The 25,208-nt window shown below is 34.5% G+C and overlaps 2 protein-coding genes across 4 annotated transcripts in view; one reads left to right on the top strand and one right to left on the bottom strand.

Moving 5' to 3' along the window:
* Positions 1-25,208, top strand: part of LOC124534347 (autophagy-related protein 101) — a 67,622-nt gene that overhangs the window by 6,770 nt on the left and 35,644 nt on the right. The window contains exons 4-7 of one of the 3 annotated variants that reach the window (XM_047110135.1): positions 911-1,034; positions 5,535-5,642; positions 5,978-6,136; positions 10,884-10,972. In XM_047110135.1, the coding sequence (XP_046966091.1) occupies positions 911-1,034; positions 5,535-5,642; positions 5,978-6,136; positions 10,884-10,972 (480 nt within the window). Of the gene's footprint in view, positions 1-910; positions 1,035-5,534; positions 5,643-5,977; positions 6,137-6,213; positions 9,301-10,883; positions 10,973-25,208 lie in introns of those variants that run through there. The other 2 variants (XM_047110136.1, XM_047110137.1) reach the window with 2 other exon arrangements.
* Positions 15,030-24,430, bottom strand: LOC124534348 (protein bangles and beads-like). The gene is made up of 2 exons (XM_047110138.1): positions 24,262-24,430; positions 15,030-16,592 (listed from the first exon to the last, which is right to left on the bottom strand). Exon 2 carries the CDS (start codon positions 16,589-16,591, stop codon positions 15,302-15,304), a length of 1,290 nt encoding a protein of 429 aa, XP_046966094.1. The 5' UTR covers position 16,592; positions 24,262-24,430; the 3' UTR covers positions 15,030-15,301.

The following is a 25,208-nucleotide window of genomic DNA, read 5'->3' as shown; positions in this document are numbered from 1 at the left end:
AAATGTACCATTTTGAATGTAAGCAGAACAATTCACTAGTTCCATCACGATCTGTTGAATTGCTGTAACGAATGGAGGATGAAAGTTCAAATAAACTTATGAACACATTTTAATTTACTAAGAGATCTCACAAATCAGTCAGTACGTATAACACAAAGGATATTAAAATTAGGGTGACGTAAACCTTCAAAATAGCATTTTGTCATCGGCTTAAACTACGCAGAAATATTGGATTATAAACTGCTATACTGCAGGGTCAACTACTCTTTGTTATAAGTTACATTTCAAGAACTACAAGACTTTTATTCAACTTTATGAATATATAAACAATATTTATAGAGTTTTCTTATGATTAACGTTATTCGACATCTATTTACTGCTTCGATTAATTCATTAATTAATTCATTCACTTATAATCCTCGATTCCCAAAAGTTTTGTGTTCCAACTCTATTTAAGGCCAATGTTTAGTAGAGCATTTCTAAGTGCCAGCTCGGAGACTTGAAGTTAGCAATGTTTACACTCCTACGCATCGTAAAACCCGCTTAATACTTTTCCAGTCGCATTGGATATCCTTTTCCATAGCAGTGTACACCACACACAGAGATGTGCATATTGATATGTCCCTCGCAGATAGTCCCTGAAATCGCCGTGATTCAAAGCTGTCAGATGGAAACACTTATCAATTAATAATTAACACTTATTTTGGACAAAGCAATCAATTGCTGTTACGTAAACTATATAGTTTTAAAACACGATTTCAGAAAACGTTTAAAACATATTACCTGCTGTATTGTAATAGAATACGGTTACTAGAAAGAAAAAATTTAATTATACTGTAATTGTATTAAATACATTCATGCGTAGATAGATATTGACATAATTTATGTTAAAGTGTTTGTTTGTTATTAGATTGTAAGTGAAAATGCGGTAAGGCAAGTAAAAGAAGAGGCGCGCATTCAAGCAGCGGTCGGTCACCACTCGTTCATAGCGGGTGCTGTGTCTCGCTGGCAAACCAAGAAAAGACTGTATATAGGTGAGTCAATTCACGTGACAAAATAAATAATTACGCCTTTGACAAACATTTAGAATGGCAAAAAATGATTTTATGAAACTGAAACATTAAGTAACTTTTGAAAATAGTATCTCGAGTAATAAATAAGTCAACGCTGTATAACAAAAATAAAACAAAAAAAATATGTTGATTGCTGGTAGTAATTATGTACTACTTACTATATTATTAATAAAGATCATAATCGTGGTGTCTGCCCTCATCGGGGTAGCTGATGAGGAGTATTGGCTGCTAGTTTGTAAACTAATATATATTCTTGTCATGTTAAGGTGTATGCAAAATTTTATCGTGATTGGTTCAGTAGTTGAGGAGTAAAAGTGAAACAAACAAAAAATTTACCCTTGTTTACTTAGTAATAGGTCTTAAATGTGCGAATGCTCAGATAACTATCGATTTCGATATATCATAAGTTAAATCACATAATTATTTTTTTCATAATTTACACACAATTTAATTCATATTTTAAAAACACTGTACCTAAAAATAGCATTAAGTTATAATAGCTAACCCAAGCTATTATAATTAAAACAAATGATTTTTAAATTTATAGAATAAACAAACTATCAGTTAGTCCAGTTCTCTCTGGTCTATACTATACTTATTACCTAATAGTAATGTAATAATTTAAACCATAAAAACCTCATTAACCAAATCTAGTCCTAGTTTTGCGTTCGTTACTCTCCGCGACGCTACAATTGTTATCTACGTCTAATTTATACGATCTTCACTGAAGTAGCTTTGCTATTTAATTGCATCATAAAATTCAATTGATTGCATAGTCAATTTATTGAATGGCGTTATCATTATCACGCTTTATTTACTGATGGTAGGGCTTAAAGAAGACTGGCTGGAATGGAACCATTCCAAAATAAATATATAAATTGAACTCTATTTTAGTTACATACCTGTCTTTTCATTGACCGAGTTTCCTGACGGTTGAAAAATCTTGTAAAATGACGATTCAAAAGTTAATTTTCGTACTCGATATAAATTAATCATTTATTCAATACCCACTGCTGGGCTAAGGACTCCTCTCCCTTTAAGGAGAAGGTTGGAGCATCCACCACACTGCTCCAATGCGGGTTGGTTGGTGAATGAATTATATGTGGTTAGTGAATGAATCGACATAATTACAGGCACAAAGAAACCATTTTACCTATGGCTGACCTTGCTGCCAATTATAAAAGTTATTAATTTCGGGATATTTACCATGTTTTTTATTTTTGTTCGGTGGAGCTCGATATTTCGACATTATCTACGAATGTCTTGTTAACGAGACTGACTGATGACTGATCTTGCTGCCAATGTTATAAAAAACAATCATACTTTTAATATTGAAAAAAAAAAGAACAATAAATAATCTAAAGATCTATTTCCTCTAGTTAAATATAATTCAAAATAATAATAACCGTTCTGTCAATATAAGTACCAAGAATAAAACAACAGATAGGTATTAATGAGTGTTGTCCATCCTAAATGTATAATTATGCGTGAACGTTGTTTATTGAGTGTATTTATTGCCAGAGTACACTTCGTAGGGCCGTGATAGTCACTCGAATGTTTGGTGATCACCTTATCTGAAATACGCGGGGTAACTCAATCTATTTTCATATACTTGGTTCGTATGTGTTTTCGAATTTATATTTACCCGATGTTATTTATGAATGTATATTATTTTATTGACTACATATCGGGAAATAAATAATTGAAATTAATGAGTAAAACTAAAACTAACAACACTCAATTATGTATCAAATTCAATAACAATATTTTATACGAGTTATGTACTTATTGCGATTTTTTGCGTATTTATAAAAGAAAGTCTCATAGAAAGGAGGAATTTTAGGGATTGGCTTTGGGTTTAGGCAACGAAGGAACCTATGTCCTTTCTTGTATTCCAAGCTTATCTTATAAGAAATTTGGTTCTGTGGTTTGTTCGTAAACGATCAACAGACCGATGGATTGTGAGTTCTATTTTCTATTTTGCATTTATAATATTATTAAGTGCATAAGTATGTTTGAAACACACGAAAGCAATCGATGTTATTCAATTATGCTCATGATGCGAAGCGAGTACAAATCTGACACGACGTGAAAGAGTTTATGAGCAGAGTTATTGGCTTGATGTGCTTTCCAAAGTATGAGACTATTAAAACTTCTTACATATAGACACTGGACTACTGCAGACTTTCCATAAATGTGTGATATCTGTCTCTCCGTCTGATAGATTTTTGCCATCACTGCTTGAAGACACTGGCTGATACGTGTCTCCGCTGTTATTGTGGTATTACAGATACTAGATGGATCTTGCAGTTGTAGCTTTCTCGCGGCGATATTAATTTGATGCCGATAACCGTCTAGTCAGCCACTGGACTCATTATAACTACTAGTTAGTACGTTTCATGAAATATTTGATTACATTTGTGAAACTGTCTTTTGTTATCATAAACAAAGAAATATATGGGAGGGTACATTGGTTACCAAAATATCTGAAATATGAAATATTCTCTTGAAGTACTTCATTGTTAATGATTTTGATTTTCGTGTATTTTTAGAGTGAATTAATGAATGTCTTGACCCGATTGTTTTGGTGCTTCCTCGACTGCTCTTATCACCTTATCACTATCAGACCGACTAGACATTACTCATTTGTTTACTAAAATAACATGTAATGTTTCACATGGAACATGAATACGGTTCTATCTCTAACTAGTTTGTTTAAAGGTCATTGTTATTTACCCTAAGAGCGCTTTTACATTATCCGATACGATATCGGTATAAGTAATTATATATACATATATCAATATATGTTAATACCACGTGGCTTTGTCTATGTTAATGACTAAGGGTGCTGACGTCTGTCTAATACCCAAAATTAAAATATTTATTTATGTCTAAGATAGACAAGACATTTGACTTTTTTATGGTATTGGCGGACGAGCACATAGGCCACGTGGTGGTAAGTGGTCACCATCACCCATAGACAATGACGCTGTAAGAAATATTAACTATTCCTTACATCGTCAATGTGCCACCAACCTTGGGAACTAAGATGTTATGTCCCTTGTGCCTGTAGTTACACTGGCTCACTCACCCTTCAAACCGGAACACGACAATACTGAGTACTGTTATTTGACGGTAGAATAACTGATGAGTGTGCGTTACCTACCCACACGGCACAAAGCCCTACCACACACAGGTACACAACCTAGTGGTAAACACTTCAAACAATCTTAGTATCTATACAATATATATACATAATATAATATTAAGTAAGTTTTAAAATTTGGGCTCTGAGTAAGTACATATACTAGCGAAATATGCCGGCTTTGAATGGGTGCATTTTTTCCGTTACAAATTTAAAGCGTGGACTAAGAAAGTAAATCGAAAATGCGTAGATGGTCTTATCACTCATAATGTATGTCTAAGCTATCTTACTCATTACGTAGATGACATAATTTACTTTGAGAGGAACTAGACAATGTGTAAATAATATTTATAAATATTGTTAATACAGAAACTCGGGATTCAGATATCTTCCTCGTCTCTCGTACTATTCGAGGCGAAAGTGAGTATCGTAACCGTGCACTTAATAATTGTGGAGATTCCATCGTGTGTATCTGGTTCTGTTCTGTTCTAAAACCATCAGGTCACGAGACGGTCGTAATCTTTTTTTAATACGTGTATAACAATTGAACCACCAATTGGAAGAAGGGAATAAATCCAAAAAATAGAAACGGAGACAATAAAAAAACTTCATAACTTTTTGCTTTCAACTTATAAACTTATAGGACATCAATGACTATTAAGAAAATATCAATCCTGATTTATTCACCGACAGACCTCCCTTAAATGTATAATATTTAGCCCTACGCCTAAAGAAAGTAAGAGTGTATAAAAGTTAATATGTCGAAAAGTGGCGTTTATTCCCTTCTTCCAATTGGTGATTCAATTATAGGTAGGTTCTGAAGTGCCAGTGCCAATATGTGCCCACTTACTTTAAATTGCTAAATTTGCCTACAGAAAATAATTAAAAATAAAGTTACCACGTTGTACCTATGATAATTTATTTAAGAATGAATAGAAGGAGAAAATTTAAATATGGAATGACGCAAAATAGTTGATAACAAAACGTCACTCTTAACAATTTAATATGTTACACGTTTATATTTATGACGCGTGTTCATATTCGAAACGCGTCTACATGTATTTTTGTGGACTATATATAAAATTTTAATGCTGTAGGGAAGCCAACATAATTAGTGATAACGATAATGATATACATACATAAAATCCAATTACGATCACATCTACTCGCACTTTGTCAAGATTTAAACGACGGTGCTACTTTATTCATTTCAAGTTGTTCCTTTAAAATTTAAAGGAATGAATGAATGAATGAAATGATGTATGGATAGATATAGAGTAGTTTAAGCGTTATTAAATAAAGAAATGTCTCTCTAGTTTCAGAGTACATTCCCGGCGGCGAGTTGTTAGCTTTACTAGAGAAGTACACAAAGTTACCAGAGGAGCTTGTGAAGATATTTGTAGCAGAAATTGCCATAGCTATCGGTGAGTATAAGGCATTAATAATATATTAATTCCCACACAGAATATGCTGCCGCATATTCTGTGTGAATAACTCTTGTAGCGGGTAAATGTGAGAAATCTACCTTTGTCCAAAAATTGTAAATACATATTAGTTATATGTGACGCTCTTACTTAGTTATGAGACAAAATATGTATAAAATGGAATATAAAAATGCATTTAACTAAAATTTCATCAGATTCATAAAAGAAAAGTGCAATAGTTCTAATATAACTAAATAGTATTAGTTGAAACAAACGTTACGATAAGTAGTTATACTCGAATCAATATACGAAATGATTGAAATGTTTTCTTACAGACTTCCTGCACAACGCTGGTGTGATATATCGTGATCTCAAACCAGAAAACATTCTCTTAGATTCCGACCTCCACGTACAGCTGGTGGACTTCGGGCTGTCCAAGTGGTTGTCCGTCGGCTCGCGGACTACGACGCTCTGCGGCACACTCAAATACATGGGTAAGTCTCGCTCACTGGCGAGTGTGTCGACTCCTTCAAGTATGTCGACGGACTAAAACGGCCATTTTCCGTTTCAGTGTGGGACTCGATGCGTTGCTTATTTTAAACTCGGAAATGGCGCAACACGTCGCACACGACCTTTCCGATACCCCACTGAAAGTCATCGGAAGTCTGTAATCGATATATTATTGGGCGATTATGTCAGTATTCGAGGCGAGTGCGCGCGCGACTTGCCAGTGACGGGCGAGATGAACGCACGCAGCATAGAGTTCGAAATGTCCATGGAGGGTAGGCAAGTGGACGAGGTGGTCGCCAGCATCTTCCACACGGTGCTCTTCCACCGGTCGAGCGGCAAGTTCACGTACAACAACGAGGAGAGCTACTCGATCCGGACGGTCAGCTACGTGGACGTGGACTGCGACTTCATCGACTTCACGTACGTGTGCTGCGAGTCGGAGGCGCTGGGCCGGCTGGTGCGGCGCGAGGTGTCGGACTTCTCGGAGCTGCTGCGCGGCGCCGACGGCTGCAGCCCGCGCGGCTCCATCAGCCTCGAGTTCTTCCAGAAGCGCCGCGCGCGCTGGCCCTTCCAGCCCGAGTGCGTGCCCTGGGAGGTGTGGACCGTCTGCTGCGAGCTCACCGAGTCGCGCAACGAGCAGGACATGCACGCCAAGCACGAGAGCGTCGTCGAGATGCTGCAGGACAAGATCGTCTTCATCACGGAGATCATCAACCGGCACGAGTACGTGCCGAAGATGCCGAGCCGGTCGGACGCCGACCTCATCTTCGACACGACGTACGCCGACATCCAGCCGTACCTGTTCAAGATCCACTACAACCTGTCGGGCGCGCCGCCCACGTCGGTCGGCAACACGGTCCGCAAGCTCATCCGCGACACGCTGTCCTTGTGATGCATGCTGACCTGCTGCGCTCTGTACTCTCTGAGCCGGGACGTGTACGGATCCCTCTATATATTTGGGTTGCTGGTCTTGAAGTTTTGTGATATCGTTTGGGAGCTGGTCTACGCGAGGAGGGGTCCGTGAGTTATTATTTTGGACCCTTTCGTCTCGAGCGTGACGCCGCACGCGTTTGATTTCGTTGGACTTTAGTTAGAGTTTTATTCATCAGAAGTGCAATTATATTATTGTGAACGAGGGAGAATGTAAATAATTAAAATTATATCGTACCTATATTTATATATAACTATAATATATAATATTATTCGCAATGTTGTAACTGCAATAATGTACTTATGCTAATATTTCGCACTATCGAAATGTAATTATTTATTATTTTATTATTTCACGCGGACTAATAATTGTTTAAGTCGCTTTTGCGTAATGTTAATAATAAAACTTTTCGTTTCTATATAATTAGTCGTAATATCAATTATAATGATAATAAACGGAGCTCTGGCTCGATAAGCTGGTTGAAGTGTCCATTTAATTTTTTTTTAAGATTTGACAAATGTTTTCTTTCTATTATATCCTAGTTATTTTTCGTATTAACGCATTCTGAGTGAAATTTTATAATAAGTAACACCCTGTATGTTAGGTTTACAGTCATAGGTTTAATATAAGACGAATTATATTATAGCGAGGTTTAAGTTGTAGCCGTAACGTCACTTATCAAATTCTGACACGTAGATTTTTTTTTTGTGTTATACGTGTTCGTGGCGAAAATTCAAATTGTTATTAAAATTAATTTTAGATTTTTATGAACATCGATAATTTTAAGATTAACGACTGAGTTCACGCTCGGTGTAATATAGTATAGTCTATTGACTATTGGGTGTTTTATATTAAAAGAAAAAAAAAAATGCTTTGTGATATTTGCATGAAACATTCGCCGATTTTCGTCGTTGTATAGATATATATGTATATGATATATTATTTTGTGTGTCAACGTTTTTTAGATTAGATCGTCGTATCGAAGATATTAATTCTATAACATAAGTGTTGTATATATTTAAATGTATAGGAGAATATTACAAATTTTCTCATTTAATATTTTTCATCATATAGTGAATTTATTTCAACATTGAGAGCTTTATGAAACTAATGCTTAGTTAATGGTATATTATTTCCACGATTCCGAAGCGCGGATTGGTCGGTATCAAATATTTATTACGTCGCTTTTGGATTCTGGAAATCGTCCCACATAGAAAGGTGCATGAGATATCATAGTATGTATTTATGTAGGTAACAAATTATTTCGCCTTCCGTTTAACTAAACAATAAAACAAAATTTCCATGTTATAAATTAAGTAGTGTTTAGTGTTATAACATATAAAACAACCATAGGTCTGATTCTTCACCTCGATATATTCTTACACAGATAAAAAATTCTATTGAAATAGAATATTTTTAGCGTATAGAGAACTATTCATTTTTTTATATTATAGCAGTCTATTGTGTATCAGATGTCACTAAATAATACAATGTATCGCCCTCTTAACTGTAATTATGAACTATCATATATCAAGGCACGTTAATCTATAATTGAGTTCCTCCTTAACTGAGGCTGTAATATCACGTCGGTCCAATCGTAAACATCAGATAGTAATCGCGTAAAACAAATGAAAATCTGTTTATTTGAAAACAGATTATATTATATAGATATTACAGCCTAAGAAGTTGAAAAATTGCTCTTTAATTGTCAAGTTACCTGTTTAATCTGTACAAGAATACAAAAAAATGTGAAGAATGTTTTGGAATGAATGATTTGTAATAAGATAAAAGAGCTCGCACTACACGTGTCAGGATTGACACATAACATTAGATGTCAAACCTAGTTGTTTACAGTCATCGCGCCATAGTAGACCTTGGTGTTCCGTTTGTTTTCGTTGTCTCTAAATGTTCTCTAACATCTGGGCGGAGGAATGAATCCATCCATGATTAAACTTCTAATTATTTACTTTCCTACCTCATTTTGTGACTCTAGCTTTAGCGTGATCGCATCTCTATTGGAAAAATAGTTTCCTATATGTAACTATAATTAAAAATATAATTTCGTCGCCAAAGATGAGGCTGTACATTGCAATTGCTGATTGATTATTCAAATTTTACAATAACTTATGTATTATGACGATTGTATGCTATATTGCAATGGCAGGAGTGGACATGAAAAATCACACTTACCATCACAAGCGATTTGCTAATAACTTGCAGGCTCCAAAAACAGTTATTGATTAATATTTTTCCATTTAAAATACATGATAACTGTATTCCAATTATATTTACTTAAGTTTTGTTTTACTAAAACTTCGCCGATATTAAAAAAGCGATTATATTTCACACATCACAATGTATACCATAGATAATTTTGGATCGGCCAATGATGTCAAATCAATTCAAGGTCACAGTTGTCTATTCCTCTTTACTCCTGCAATTGCGATAGGCTGTAGTTATTTATTGTGCCCGTATCGTTTCCATATCAGCTAGTACCTCGTTGATTCTCCCGACTGGATCGTTTAACAGTAATCCAGTGTTACGACAATATTATCTAAACATTACCTTAATGGTGTGCCTCGTTCTTAATGTTACTTTGGGCACTGTAAATTTTAATAAAATTGCACTTGCTATGGCCTTATTTGAAAGATGAATATATCTTAATGTGGATGGCTGTTACATGTTAGTGTATGATGAAAGTTAGTATATGTTGTGATTTATGAGTTCAAAAATAAACAAAAATCTTAGTCTTGTGATAATTTATATAAAAATGTGAATAAATGATGGAGTATTAATATTTTTTTTATTTTTTATTGTACCTACCTTTAATGATATTATACGTTTGACTATTTTATTATTTAAACCATAATTAAATTCTTTTAATACTGTGTATTTAGGTGCATTATTTAAATGATTTTTAAATATTGAGAATTACCGAACGGTATATAACTATGTACAAAACAATCGAGGCGGAATTTTCCGTAGTTGGTCCTTTGACTTTTTTTAAAATTTAATGTCGATCGTGTGAAAACTAGTTCATCGTATAAAAATAATATCGATTAACTGTTTGTTTATTATTATGATATTATGATTAATAATTTTATAAAGTTACAGTAGAATTAATATCGAAGAAATCGTATAGTCTAAGAATCAGTATTTTTTAGAAAATCGATTTAATTGCAAATAAAATGGAACCATTTACGGTTTCACGTATAAATGTTGCGTTAGAGGGGGTTAGTGTTTTCTCTCTTTCACTATTGAATTATCATTTGCAAGAAGAAGACAGCATTATTATTATATTATTACCCTCAAAAGCATTTATAAGTATGGTCGTAATTATTTTGTACGATTTTCACTGTCATTGAAAAATAAAACTGCAAGTGCATCAAATGTGACATCAGGACTTCGTGTGCTACACGACATCGAGATTCCTTCCATCGAAGTAAATATACATAATCGTTTATTTTACATAATATGTTGCTTCAGTGTGAATGGGGGAATGTGAGTTGCGTAGAGCACAAGAAGTGTGAATGGTTGCTTTACTGTAAAATCTAAAAAGGGTTATTATTATCTTGTCCAGAAATCTATGCTATATATACATGTATGTATTGAACCGTAATATATTACCTCGTTTTTAAATGTTTGTTCACATAAAAAAAATTGGAGTAAATAGTAGCCCTTTTGAATTGTCATGTTGCATTATTGAATTTAATGAAAAGCTAAGCCGTACATCTACTGCCCATAATATACATATTCCTGTTTTTGAATGTTTAGTAATTTATTATTATTTTTATTTATAGCGCCAGAAGTGCTGCATCGGGAGCCATACGGCCACGCCGTGGATTGGTGGTCTCTCGGAGTAATCTCCTGCCGCATGCTGACTGGAGAGGTTTATTTTTATTTTATCTAAAACAATTGCCAGTATCTAATTTCAATGTAGATTCCAATACAGATAAAAGTATACTCACATAAAAAAAAAAAAAACATAAATATAAATTAGGATTGTAGACGCTTAGACTTATTCTAAGTTAGAATGGATCCGACGACCTCCGTGGTCGAGTGGTATGCACACCGGTTTTCATGGGTATACCATTCCGAGGTCCCAGGTTCGATGTAGATTACCATTAATTTTCTACGTTGTTTTGGGTCTGGGTGTTTGTGGTACCATCGTAACTTCTGATTTCCATAACACAAGTGCTTCAGCTACTTACATTGGGATCAGAGTAATGTATGTGATGTTGTCTCATACTTTATTCCTAATATATATACTAGCTACCTGTCCCGGCTTCACACAGGAATAGCATGGGTATACAATCTTTCTTAGGTTGAAGAACATTGAAACACAAAATGAAAAATCTATTTAACTATGTTAATTGACGAAAACCATATGAAATTCCGTTGAGTACTTAAAAGATCTAAGCGTATGGACGGCCAAAAGTGTTTTTCTTTTCATATCAGTGGTAAAATTTTTAAAAGTTAATAATGGTTGATTAAATATGATTAACTTGACTAGTAATAAATTCTCTTCGGTCTAATGCTGGTTATACTATATAACGGAGCAAGCACGTCCGAGCGCGTTTTTTTAAAAAACATGACGTCAGCATAGCTGACGTCACGAGTGTCAGAGTTTCGATCTTTAACCATCTTCGGTGGTATGAAATAAAAGTCAGGAAATAATCCTCTCTGATTTATTCCAATATGAGACTGTCCGTTCGCTCCGACGGCTCGACCAAGTCTGTCGAAACCGGCGGTCGCTTGATCTTTTATAACAAAAATAGGTGGGTAGACTTATTCACTCAAGATAACAGTTGTTTACAAACATTAAATTTTTCAGAGTAATTTAACATTTCAAAATTCACTAAAAATTATTCATTTAACAATGAAATAGTTTTAAATTATTAAAATAATCATTTCTGGACACGTGTTTTTCTTAAATTCGTGGTTCCGCGCCGACACGGCCATTCTGACAGGCGGTGCGCGCTCTGCACCTGCCTAAGTTGTGCGATTGGAAATCTGCGAATCAAAAAACATTTTTGAAGCAGGTATCTGTAAGCAACACATCATGTTGACCTTTGATAATTGTTTTGTAAAACAGTACACAAAGAAATCTCTCATGCACCTTTATTATAATAAATGTGGGCAGATTTTACGCATACTATGCTCATAACTGTTAAAGGTTCTCGTAGATCTGTGGTGTATACATGTCTATACCACGGTCCACAAGGTCTCCCTACGGTATCTCATGGTTCTCTGTGGATACATCAAGGATCCGCGGGTAGCTCAAGGGTAACACGTGGTTAGCTCAGAGGTATCACTCTCCAGACTATGGTATATACATGGCTACTAAAGGTTCTCGTAGATCTGTGGTGTATACATGTCTAACCACGGTCCACAAGGTCTCCCTACGGTATCTCATGGTTCTCTGTGGATACATCAAGGATCCGCGGGTAGCTCAAGGGTAACACGTGGTTAGCTCAGAGGTATCACTCTCCAGATTACGGTATATAAATGGCTACCACGGCTCCACAACGCCTCCCAACGGTATCTCATGGTTCACTTTTGGATACATCAAGGATCCGTGAGTAATACGAGGGTAACACGTGGTTAGCTCAGAGGTATCACTCTCAAACGAGAGTGTACGTGTGTAGTTATGGTTGCATGAGGAATCTCAATGGTAATTAATATTCAAAATTTTTTTTTTTTTTTTTTTTTTCTTTTTTGTTATTGCTCTTTTTTATTTCTTTAGATTTTAAGAGGTAAGATAAGTAAATTTTGCCTCACAGTTTTATGCGATGATTAGTTCTCGTCGATGCTGACCACTCGCACTGACTGACCAGCTCGTGATATGGACGACAACTCCCACTGTCACGGCCATTCTGCGGGACGGTGCGCGCTCTGCACCGGTCGCGTTTCTGGTTGTGGTGCTCGGCGAAGCTGATCACGAGCGCCCTCTGCCAAGCTGATCACGAACGCCCTCTGCCGACCACCTTCTCCACTGTCTTAATTTTTATGAAACCTGTAAATCTCGAAAGACACACTTAATTAGTCATATCATGTAATAGTGGTTACGTGGACTCTTAGTCTTTATGTTGAAAATAATTAATTTTAGTTTTCTGAGAATAAAAAGATGACTGTTATATTTCGAACAAGGGTCATTCGTTGCTGTAGTTGTGTTATTAGTGACATTCTGCGGGATGGTGCGTGCTCTGCACCAGTCGCATTTCTTGGTCGCCCGGCTGCGGTGCACGACGAAGCTGATCACGAGCGCCCTCTGCCGACCACCTTCGCGATGCGATGCGTTCTTATGAAACCTGTAAATCTCGAAAGACACAATTAATTAATCACATCAAGTAATGGTGGTTACGTGGACTCATTAATCTTTATGCTGAAAATAATGATTTTAGTTTTCTGAGAATAGAAGCGATGACTGTTTTATTCCGCACAAAAGTCACTCGTTGCTGTTGTCGTGTTGTTAGTGCTGCAAAGTCCCCTTTGTTATTAATGCCGATCAGGTTTAAGAAGTTCAGGTGGTATGCGATGTTTCCTTTGTGTAATAATAGAGTGGTGCAACTTCATATAGTAGATGCACTGTTCGGTCTCGTAGTTCTTGATTATTATTAACTCGTTTTTGAGGGTAGTAATGACTTTTTCCAAATAGCCATTTGCTCGGCTGTTTCCTGACGTGTTGTTTATCTTAGCGTCTCATTTCCCTGTGATATCCATGTTCTCCGTGATCCACATGGTCAGTTGTTGATTTTTCAATTAAGATGTTCCACACATATGAACAGCATGGCAAATGAGGATGCCCTTGAAGCATATTGTTCTTAATTGTAAGAAGTAGCCGCCTCAAGTGTTGATGAAGTGGGTACTCCCGCACTAGTCGGCCTAGGAGCTGATGAATGATTTATTGGATTCGTGGTTTGCGGTCCTCCCACATAGATAGGCCCCATTACACCAGGCAGTAAGTTTAAGCACTGCGCTTAGAGATCTTCTTATCACTTCGCAATATGGTTCTGTCTTGTAGCGATCCTTATATGACAGGTGGAACCGAAGCTGATGAGGACGTAGCAGAGATCGGAGCTTGTTCCAATCCCACTTCTGATAACGGAGCAAGCACGTCCGAGCGCGTTTTTTTAAAAAACATGACGTCAGCATAGCTGACGTCACGAGTGTCAGAGTTTCGATCTTTAACCATCTTCGGTGGTATGAAATAAAAGTCAGGAAATAATCCTCTCTGATTTATTCCAATATGAGACTGTCCGTTCGCTCCGACGGCTCGACCAAGTCTGTCGAAACCGGCGGTCGCTTGATCTTTTATAACAAAAATAGGTGGGTAGACTTATTCACTCAAGATAACAGTTGTTTACAAACATTAAATTTTTCAGAGTAATTTAACATTTCAAAATTCACTAAAAATTATTCATTTAACAATGAAATAGTTTTAAATTATTAAAATAATCATTTCTGGACACGTGTTTTTCTTAAATTCGTGGTTCCGCGCCGACATATATATTAAATTTATTTTAATCTGTAAATTTATGTTCAGTAATATTTCAAAGTTATATTTAAAAGTACTTTTCGATTTGAAATTTTATTTGTATGTAATATAACGGTGATCACAAGCCATGATCACAAGTATATACAGTTTATATTCTCAAATTTAAATAATTCATAATGAATGTAAGTAATATAATTTATTATATTAATAAGTATGTAAATAGAAACTAAAATATTGTTCTTAATATCAAAGAAAATATTCAAACGAAAAATATAGCAGCTTATTTCTGAAAACGATAATATCATTGTCAGTATTTTTGTATACTTATATTATCAGAAAATTTGAAACGATTTTATTATTATTTTAGCTTCTTATTAATCAGTTCAAATACTAGTATGTCATATGTCTCAAGTGGGTTTTAAACGTTGTAGGAAAAATGAAATATTTGTTATAAAAAACGTATTTATTATTACTTATAGTACAGTGATTTCGATAATTTACTTGAAAATAATTACAACGTAGGTAATTTTTCGTTTCCACTATTTAAATAAGTCTCTAGTACTAATGAATAGTCAGATATACACGCGGACGTGATGACCAGGCGGGGTCACATCGCGCGAGGATGCTGATCACAAACGCACTGCGCTGCGCGGGCGGAGGGCGCGTGTCGAGGGCGCAAGTCGACACACGCCTACCGCCTATGAACTTAATATAACTTATCTAAGGCTTAGGAGCGTTCTCCTTTGATTTTTCGCCGCTCTCTTCCGAAGAGTCCTTCTCTGTACTTTCATTCTTTTCTGAGCTCTCGGCGCTTTCTTCGGAACTGTTCTTTGCTTTTGCTGGAGCGTCATTCAAGATTGTTTCTTCTGATTTGACCTCAGGTTTGGCATCTTCCTTCACGGCATCGATGGGTTGCGCAAGAGGTACGACCTCCTTGTCTTCTTTGTCCTTTGGTATTTCAATGGATTTGACATCTTTAGCAGCGTCGGTTGGCTGTTCTACTTTAGGAGATTCGGGCTCATTTTCTTTAAGAGCTTGAACATCTTCAGTAGGTTTTGCAGATTTAGCATCTACTTGTACTTCAGCAGGCTTTACTTCATCTTTGATAGCTTCGGCTACAGTTTTAGCTTCGGCTTGTGGCGTTTCTGAGTCCTTTTTCTCTTCAACTGCGTCACGAATAACACGGGTAGAGTCATCTGATACAGCGGCGGTTTTAGGGGCAGCAGATGCATCTGAAGGCGTTGCAATTTCAGCTGGCTTTTCTTCTGATTTTGGTTCTACCGATAACTTCTTCTCGCTAGCATCAACAGCACTAGACTCAGGGGCAGCGGCCTTGACTTGCTTGTCCTCTTTGTTGTCTTCAGGGTTAGCGCTCTTACCAGAAACAATCGGTTGCGGGTCAGAACTAGGGCTGATAGCAGCAGGGTCAACTACATCATCAGCGATTGCAGCAGGGTTTTTCACTGCGTTGACTACGTCAATGACTACGTCAGGAATAGCTGATTTTGCTACTGGTGCAGTGATCTCTTCAACCTTGGCTTGGCTTTCTTCCGGTTTAGATTCTTCTACGGGTGCTGTCTTTGTTTCGGGTTGTGCACTCTTTTCCTCCGGTTTAGGTTCCACTGCTTGGCTTATTTCCGGTTTTAGTTCAGGTTCAGTACTAACTGGAGCTGATTCCTTAATTTCAGGAATAATTTCTTTCTTAACTTCGGGAACAGCCTCAACCTTGGCCTCGGGTTGCACCTCAGGGGTAGCATCTATGGGCTTATCAGCGCTTTTGGCTTCAGGTTCCACTGGTTTATCAGCGGCTTTAGTTTCTGGTGCAGGCGCAACGTCAGACTTTTTTTCTTCTACGGGGACAGCTTCTTTTTCGATTTCAGGCTTGATGGCATCTTCACTTTTGACTTCAGGGACTGATGCAGGTACGACGGGCACATCTTGTTTCTCCTCAGCTACCGGCATCGCCAAGCTCACAGCCGCAAAGGCCATGCAAAGTAGTAAGACCTTCATCCTGAAAAGACAAATTATGTAATTAGTGGTTTGACGGAATAATGATCGCGAGATTGCGTAGAATTCAAATGCACGTCTGCAAGTCGTGAGTGCGGTAAGGCCAATGTTACGCGCCGCCGGCCGGCACCAACGTCCAAAGCAATTTTCCTATTAAGGTTGAATCATCTAAGGGCCCGATACGCTGGGGACGGCTGCCTATCTTCTAGTCATATTAAATTAAAGCTAATATGAATAAGTAGGATGTAAACTATTTGTGAAAGTGGGCTATGAAATATCTCTTTTAACTTTTGACAATTTCCAAATAGTATCTAATAATGTTTAAAAAAAGTGTGCAATATATTTTATAATTTGACATAACTATCGTGTTATTGATGGACGTAATAACTATAAGAGGTTGTTGGTCCGCGTTCTATTAATACCCAAGCTAGTTAAAGGGAAGACAAAGATATTAACTCGACATCCTAGGTCCTGTTGGAATGCGGTTTGGCGCCGTTCTACAAATAGAATTCCACTTCGAACGGGGTAGTTATTTTAAAAACCAACTTGTTTTGCTCTGGAATTATAGCAGCGTTACAATAATTGGCGACTGTAATAATCCCTCGTTCACAATGTCGTTCATCAGATTTACATAATAACTATATATTACGGATACGCTACGATAAGTTATATAAAAGTCATACATTTTCGTATTTAATGACCGATTTACTTTAACGTGCCCTTGATATTTTAACGATATTTTTTTTCACTATTCATTTGACGTAATAAATATATTGTGATAATTTAAGCCTCGTCCCAAAAATATGGCAAAAACTTATCAAATTGGCCAATTGTGTTCGGTACGATATATTAATATGCCATAAAATCCTATTGTTACTTTTTCTGCGAAATGAATGAAGTAAGTTGGCACATGATGGACACTTCCTACTGCGTGCTGTGGGCAGGATGCTACACGCGCGTCAGTAATATGGATGATCCGGCGAGACCATCACACATTATCTGAATTTTAATCGACTCATTGAATAGAATCGGCAACTAGAATGCAGAGATGCTATCGCATGTATGATTCACTCTATCAACGATAACTTTTAAACAGATTTATAAGTAGACTTCTTTCTTGGAACAGATAAAATATTATTCATGTTTATAATTTATATTTTTAATTACTATGAATTCAATATTTAACATCTATAAATGTGTAAAAAAGAACAAATATCTAATATAAAAATATATGCATTTTTCAACGATAGGTGATATTTCGTTTTAAAAGTTCTTTGTTCAATCAAGTTTATAAGGAATTCTAATCAAAAATCAAATATGCCCTAGTAGTCGTCCATTGCCCTATATATTATTATTTATCGTACCACGGTATTCTATAAGATAGTTTAGTTTGATTTAAGAAAAATGTGTAAAATAAAAGTAAATCGCTAAGTCTCCTTTCTTTTGCACACAAGAAACTCTTGAGTAACGTATAACAATTAATCATGCTATACAACCTTTTTTATTCATTATATCTAAATAACTAAAAAACAACACTGGCCACATAACAACATTGCATCGCCTGCACTTAAAAATAATAAGATTAAAAAAATAAGATACATCAACACAGCGAACAGGTTCCACAATCCGTCGAGGGCAATGGCACCATCGATCGTAATTAATACGTAATCATAGACTTTATTGTTTTCTTTTTTAGTCATTAAATTCAATAGTCTACAAAAAAAAAACATTATTGCACATGTTTGTGTGACTATATATCATTGGAAGTTTTATTTTACGGGGTAACTAACAACAGGATCGATGAAAAACTAGCCAGTGTTTTTCTTGTGATGCATGAACCAGTTTGTCTGAGAGTATATTATAAACATACTCTCCACGAAACCTCAAATTATATATCACAAAACCCTTGCTGCAGTCATATAATTATGTCTAGATTACGAATCACTGTGTGCCTTTTTTCTCGTTAATATGTATTGATAATAATAGAGTATATTATTTTATATCGATTCATACATATGACTTAAATGGTCGAAAAAATGACAAGCAATAAATTGAACGTCAAAATATCAAGAACATCTTGCATGTGTGCGTTTCATTTGTATTCTTTTTTAACGTAGCTCGTATGATTTATGTGATTGTTAGTTAGTTATTTTCTGGAAGGATATCCTCGGTGGACTGAGGGCAAGCATTGTCGTCTTCCCACACATCGGCGCAATCTTTCAATTGAATCCCAGCGCATGCCGGCTTATTGCGCCAATCAAAAAATATGCCGGCACTCAAACGGACCACGGCTATTTGTATATAGGGATAATAATGTCGATGTGTTTTTATTACATTTCGGTGTTTTATGCTCGCTTTTATGATTACAAATAATAATATTCATATAACTTACCAAAATATGTATTTTATGTTATGACATTGACCGAAGAATAAGTAAGTATGTCAAGCAATTTGAACATTATATTGTTTATAGACGTGTTACAATTTGTCTAGTTCGAACAGACTTTCTACTTGATCACTAGGTGCAACCTTATTTAGTAGGCCTTGTAAAATTTCGTCTCAGACCTAAGTTGCAACATAATTTACACGCCAGCGATTATATTAACTAGGAATGATTTTATGAATCCCTGAATTTTACAGTTTTTCCATCCTTCATTGGAAAAAATGGCAGATGTCTCTTTTATACCTTTGCTTCTCTATTAAAATATTCATTCGATTCAACTTATTTAGTACAAAAACTTATACACCCCATTTGGTTGAGTACCGTCTTAGAATTACATCTAAACGTGGAATAAATATGTAGAAAAAAAGCAACTAACAGATATGACTACTTATGTACACCAAACATTAGTCTTATATGAAAAAAAATATATATAATTAGCAATTACTGTAACTCTAATGTGTGTCGTGATCATTTGATGGTCCAGTTATACGTTACTACGTCTCAAATAAACTTATTTAAACGACCATGTATAATGTTATAAGGTAAGATAATATCTTGTACGACAGACACGTATTATGAGGCGTTTTTCGCAAAATGTCATCCCATGGAACGCTTCTAACTTATAATACTGTGTTTTCTCAAAACACTTTAACGTATAAATCAACATATATTTCGTAACTATATAAATCTAAGTAATTAATTCTCGTAAATGCTATTGGGAGAAGCGTATAACTTTAAATACTGTCCATTATCTTAAATTTTGTTCAAATACCTCTTCGAGCGTATAAATGAATAACATTTAAATCAAATGACACAAAACAGGTTCATCTCTCATCGGCAGCTTGTATTCACGTTCTTGGGAAACTCAATGGTCTCCATTTGCATAAAAGTGTCGTTGCATCATGGTTCGGATGTATGGAACTTACTCATGTATAACTTACATTAAATTGGACACGGATTGTCATTAAACTCGGCACGTTTGCTGGACGCACGCGGAGTACGAAATTATTAAAATTTAAGGCGCGACCGTCTGGATCTGTGACCCAGACATGAGTTTTTTTCGTTGTACACGTTTTCACACAAAAACCGATTTGCCGGTCTACTTCTTCCTTTGTTTGACTGGGCTACTTTCAATTGTATAAATTGTCAATCAATAAAAACCTTATTAATATCTAGATATTACAAGTATTATTATAAGATTGGTTGCTGCGTAATATTACGCGTAGATTTCGGAGCACTAGAAACTTTTTGCTTATTACAGAGCTCAATTATTCCCGCAGAAGTGCGAACGACTGAAGTTTATTTACAAATCGGCAAATTCGAACAGTAGATTGATACGCTATAAACGGTAGGCCTAATTTTAGTATTCTCGGTATTACATTATAGTGTTCCTGCAGCGTGAGGTTCGTTGTCGCATGTCGAAACCCGTTATTCGAGTGATTGTGCAATATTCGACCCACGGTTCATTGTCGAGTTGTCGACGCATTGGGACGCTGATCGATCCTATTATCTCGTTCGGAATAAATCAAATCGTCGGCAATGACGGGGCTTCGCTTCGGCTTCTGCAACACTAGCAATATGAAAGCCCATCAACGTCGTCTATTGCATTATGGGTGCGGAATTTTCTTTCATAATGAGAGAGATACGCTATAAGCAATAATCGAAGTACAACAGATAATAAAAAGCGTCCTTTATAAATATTTAAACTTGGAATGAAACAAGTTTTTTTTTAAAATTATAATTCCAAAGAACCGGCGAAACACAGCAACGGTAAATCTTGATAAATAGATAGTATATAAAAGTCGTTAGCGATTTCTGGTCTAGAATCATAGGTCAATGCCAGCGGAAGAGCGCTTTGCAGGCGTAACGCCACACATTGCAAGTTAAATGTCAATAAGTGTACTCAATTCTGTAATCGACTTGCATAATATTTGAACCTTAACATTTATTGCACATTTACAAACAAAAAAATGTTACTTTTCCGTAACTGATGTTTCAAAAGTAATTAAGGTTAAATATTCCTCGTCTCGCGTAATCTTTTATATTTTATATAACATAAAAATTATTCCTAGACATTTCTACGTCTAACTAACTTAATTTAAGAAAACTCAAGTTTCGTTCTTGTAGATAATATTTTTTTAATGTAGAATTTTTATCAATATAAAAGTAAAGTGTAATTAATACTATCTAAATTTCTCAAACGTTTTTTTAATCTGTATAAAATCACAGTATTCTTGATTCAAGTTGCATGTGAAGATATCACTCGCTTAGAATGTAGATTCTACCGAGAAGAACCGACAAGTTATATAAAACGTATATAAATCATTTACTTATTGATATATACTGATACATACCTACAAATCAAAGTTAAAGCACCTTTTATAGCATTCAAATAAAAAATTGCGTCCAACGTCTAACAGTAGAAAATACTTAATAATTAGGCAGTATTTTACCGCAATTGCTTTTACATCTTTAATAAATTCTACTAATCATATTCATATTAATTATCCTCAATTACAAATTCGTGTAAAAATAATCACTTAAAAAATCAAACTTAAATATTTATGTGATATATTTTTAACCTGAACAATAATTGATGCATTAAGCATATACGAGGAAAAGTCTTAGTTAATGCTACACGGAAAAACTTCATACCGATTGATGGATAAGATTTTTAAAACAATTACATATTTATTTAAATAACGACCTTGTTTGTCCGAAAACATTTCCATGCATAGTTTTGAGCATGACTAATTGTTGACGATCCGTGAAAATTATAATTATGTCGAACAATTGATGCGGTAAGTCCACTTGAATGGAGATCATCTCAGCATCAACTGACTTCTGTCAGATCTCATGGTCCTCTTTTGTTTAGGATTCAGAGAGGACTTTAAAAGATCGTTAAATTTATAATATTTGTATTGAGTCCATGGGTTTTCAAATTTCAATTTCAGTTTGAATAAAAAACCAAAGTTAAAACTTTGCAGTAATATTAAATATTCTTTAGTAAAGATAACATCACGAATAGACTAGTCACTTTGATTGTGATGTCCACAATTTTTGTTTAGTATGTATAAATCAATGTGAAACATTATGGGCCCATGTCACATACACGCGGAAATGTACTGCGCAAATATATGGCAAATGCGTCATATTATTGACAGAAATACATGCAAGTGAATGATTTATACGACACTAAAATCGTAGTATCAATCTTCGAGATTAATACGATTATTGGCATTTTACTCTTTCTTTTTTTAAATGAAAATAATTGGTCTTTACAGCACTCAAGTAAGCAATGTTAATATTTTCATTTAAATCTCTCTATTCACTAGCTATCGCAAAGTTCAATTATCAACTTCTTTCTAATAGAAAATAATTAACATAGTCCTCTTAGTTGTTTAACATCTGCCTCTTGCTATCGAATATATAGTTTAGTTTTTTAAATTATGTATTATAAGCTTGGAAGAAAATGTAACTGGCCAGTATTTCTAAAACTTGCAGTGAATTTAACATCAACTACCCCTATACAACCGCTTTTAGATGTTCTTGCAAAAAGAAAATATGTTATCGAGCAGAAACCGAGTTATCGAGTTATCGAGAGAGATTTTATACCATTAAATTTATTTAGCAATTAAATATGACCTTTATTCGAACATTTTAGTATTACCCGTCGAGATAACGATCAATTCAGGATATGTAGAGTCTATGAGTCACACGTGCTGAAAGAATTGATTGAAAATTACAAAGACTTGCCTTACACGGCTTACACCAGTGTAACTAATCAACAAAATCATTATAGCAGCAGATTAATATTTGTGACTAACAGTGATTGTTGTGCTCCATATTGTAGCTAATTTTAATTGCCATTCTTTATTCATTGCAGTTTGAATACTTGTGTTTACATCATTAACATTGTTTAAGTTTTTTTTTTTAATTTGTTATTTTAATTTTATATAATCTTGAAATTCGAAAAGTATTTAATAATAATTTTACAAAAATCTTAATTACGATTTTGATATTATTAAAACGTTTAGTCATTTGAGTTATAAAATAAACATAAGATTGATTATACTATTCTTCAATAACGTAAAGGCTCCACGAAGGATTGTAGGTATTTAAGATTTTAAGATACGGTCGACTATTTGCAGGTGGCCCTGGCAGGCTGGGTATAATAATAGAGCCTTGGACATTATGTTATTTTAAACCACTGCTTTATAAGAATGATGTCAGTTTGTTTTTGTGTTTTTATTAACTATTTACGAAGAATTTTTTTGTTGCAAATCGAATATACAAAAAGAGATGCAACAATATTCTAATAGACCTTATTTATTGAACCACAAAGGTTGTTTTTTTTATTATTAAATGCTTGTTAAAAGTACTGTAACCCGATGTATCGATGTATCGTTCGTAAGTTTTATTTTATATTCGACATATGAATTACGTTCAGCTAAAACGATTCGAATCTATAAAGGTCGATTGTACTTATTCAATACGCTGTGACGAAAGAAAATGTAATCCTTACGAAGACGTAGAACTGCTGTATACGAGTAAGTCTTCTTCGCTTACGATTTTATACATAACATATTAAACCGACTGAGGCGTAAATAATTCTTTGAAAATTAAAAGATTTTATCTATTTGATAACTGTTTAAATTTTTTAACAAGTTTAGTTGCTGATTTACACTATGTAGGATGTTACGATAAATACTATGCTTTAATTTATTAATTAAAAAAAAATATTTTTTTTTTTTGTTTATTCTTTATTTGTCGAAAGTGTTAATCATTGAGCCTAAAAATGTATTTTTAAAAGTTTGAAAATAATTTTGGGAAATGACCTAATATTAAATTGAGGCAAGGCAGTAAACACCGCTTTTGTTAAACTCGTGTTTGGAAACCATTGGAGCGTAAGATCAAACTAATCGTGCTTGACTCGCTTAATAAAGGAATATATAATTGATATTATTGTTGTTCTTTTATTGATACATATTAGTCGAACTTATATTTGCAAATAAATCACGTCTATATAAAAAATAATTTTAATTATTTATTATTGTTCTAATTGCTTTTATCGATTATTCAACAAATAAAAAAAATTAAATAAAACCTCTATGGATAGAAAAACTATCAATAAAAATATTAAATAATAACATATTAATGCTAAAAATTTTTCTAACATATTCCTAGTTTAATTTATTTTTTTAAATATAAAAAAATATTAAAAGCTTACCTTGATTATTACGGATTCCAAGTCAATACAAGATGAATAATTGAAGATGTTGACCACTGACACAATTTAAAAAAAAACTTCCGATTTTTTTTTCTTGTGTGCGTGCGCTGGAACGGCCGGCAAAGTATTGGTGGTAGTTTGACAATTCCACCGTTTATATAGCAATGTCTGACTCGACACTGCAAGTGGTCTGTACATCTTTTATATGAAGCTTTGAGCGCATCAGCTTTGTATCGAGTTATAGCCATTGTATATTTCAAGTTTAATAAAGTTTTTAAACTAATTAGCAGTACTCGTTCTAGTCATAATAACAGCAGCAAGGGTCATTCCATTAAAAGTAAAGTATATGATACTAAAATAGAAATTTAATAACTAAAACTTTTTTACATTTTTCATTTTTCTTCTTTTTTTTTCATTTAACTTAAAAAAACAATCGTAATTCTATCTTCTGTTATTTAGAAAAGATTTATCTACTTAGTAATAAGAGTCAGTTGATTGCACTTTACATACAAAAACGTATAAAAATAACTTATTCATTAAATTAAATATAACTAAAGTAATCGCATTTTACTATCTGCACCAAACTTAGCTAATTAATGAAACGGAAGACATATGCTAGTTTAAAAATAGAATAATCGTAAATATAAAAAAATGTTTTTTTTAATTGTATAACCATAGACTATTTACTTATGAGTTATCACGGAAGAGCTTACCACAGATAAGAGTAACGTTAATAATTAAGTGAAAGGTTTTTAAAATATTCAAGTTTTCGTCGTTTATCATTCTAAACGGAGATTCCATTAGGGTATATTTATCGTGTTTAGTCTTATCATAAAAAAGCATATGCGTTTACAAGAGCAAAAGTTTAAGTTAGTTTCATATTATGTAAATGTATTGAATAATGATGTCTGTGTACATATTGTACAAATTTGAGATTAATTAACTAG

Source organism: Vanessa cardui, chromosome 12, assembly GCF_905220365.1.
Source record: "Vanessa cardui chromosome 12, ilVanCard2.1, whole genome shotgun sequence".
In the NCBI taxonomy this organism is placed as follows: Eukaryota; Metazoa; Arthropoda; class Insecta; order Lepidoptera; family Nymphalidae; genus Vanessa; species Vanessa cardui.
Note: the sequence above shows the minus strand (reverse complement) of the source record. Positions and strands in the feature narration are given on the sequence as shown.

Excerpts from the sequence above, each read along its gene's own strand:
- LOC124534348 (XM_047110138.1), bottom strand. The coding sequence starts at position 16,591 with ATGAAGGTCTTACTACTTTGCATGGCCTTTGCGGCTGTGAGCTTGGCG.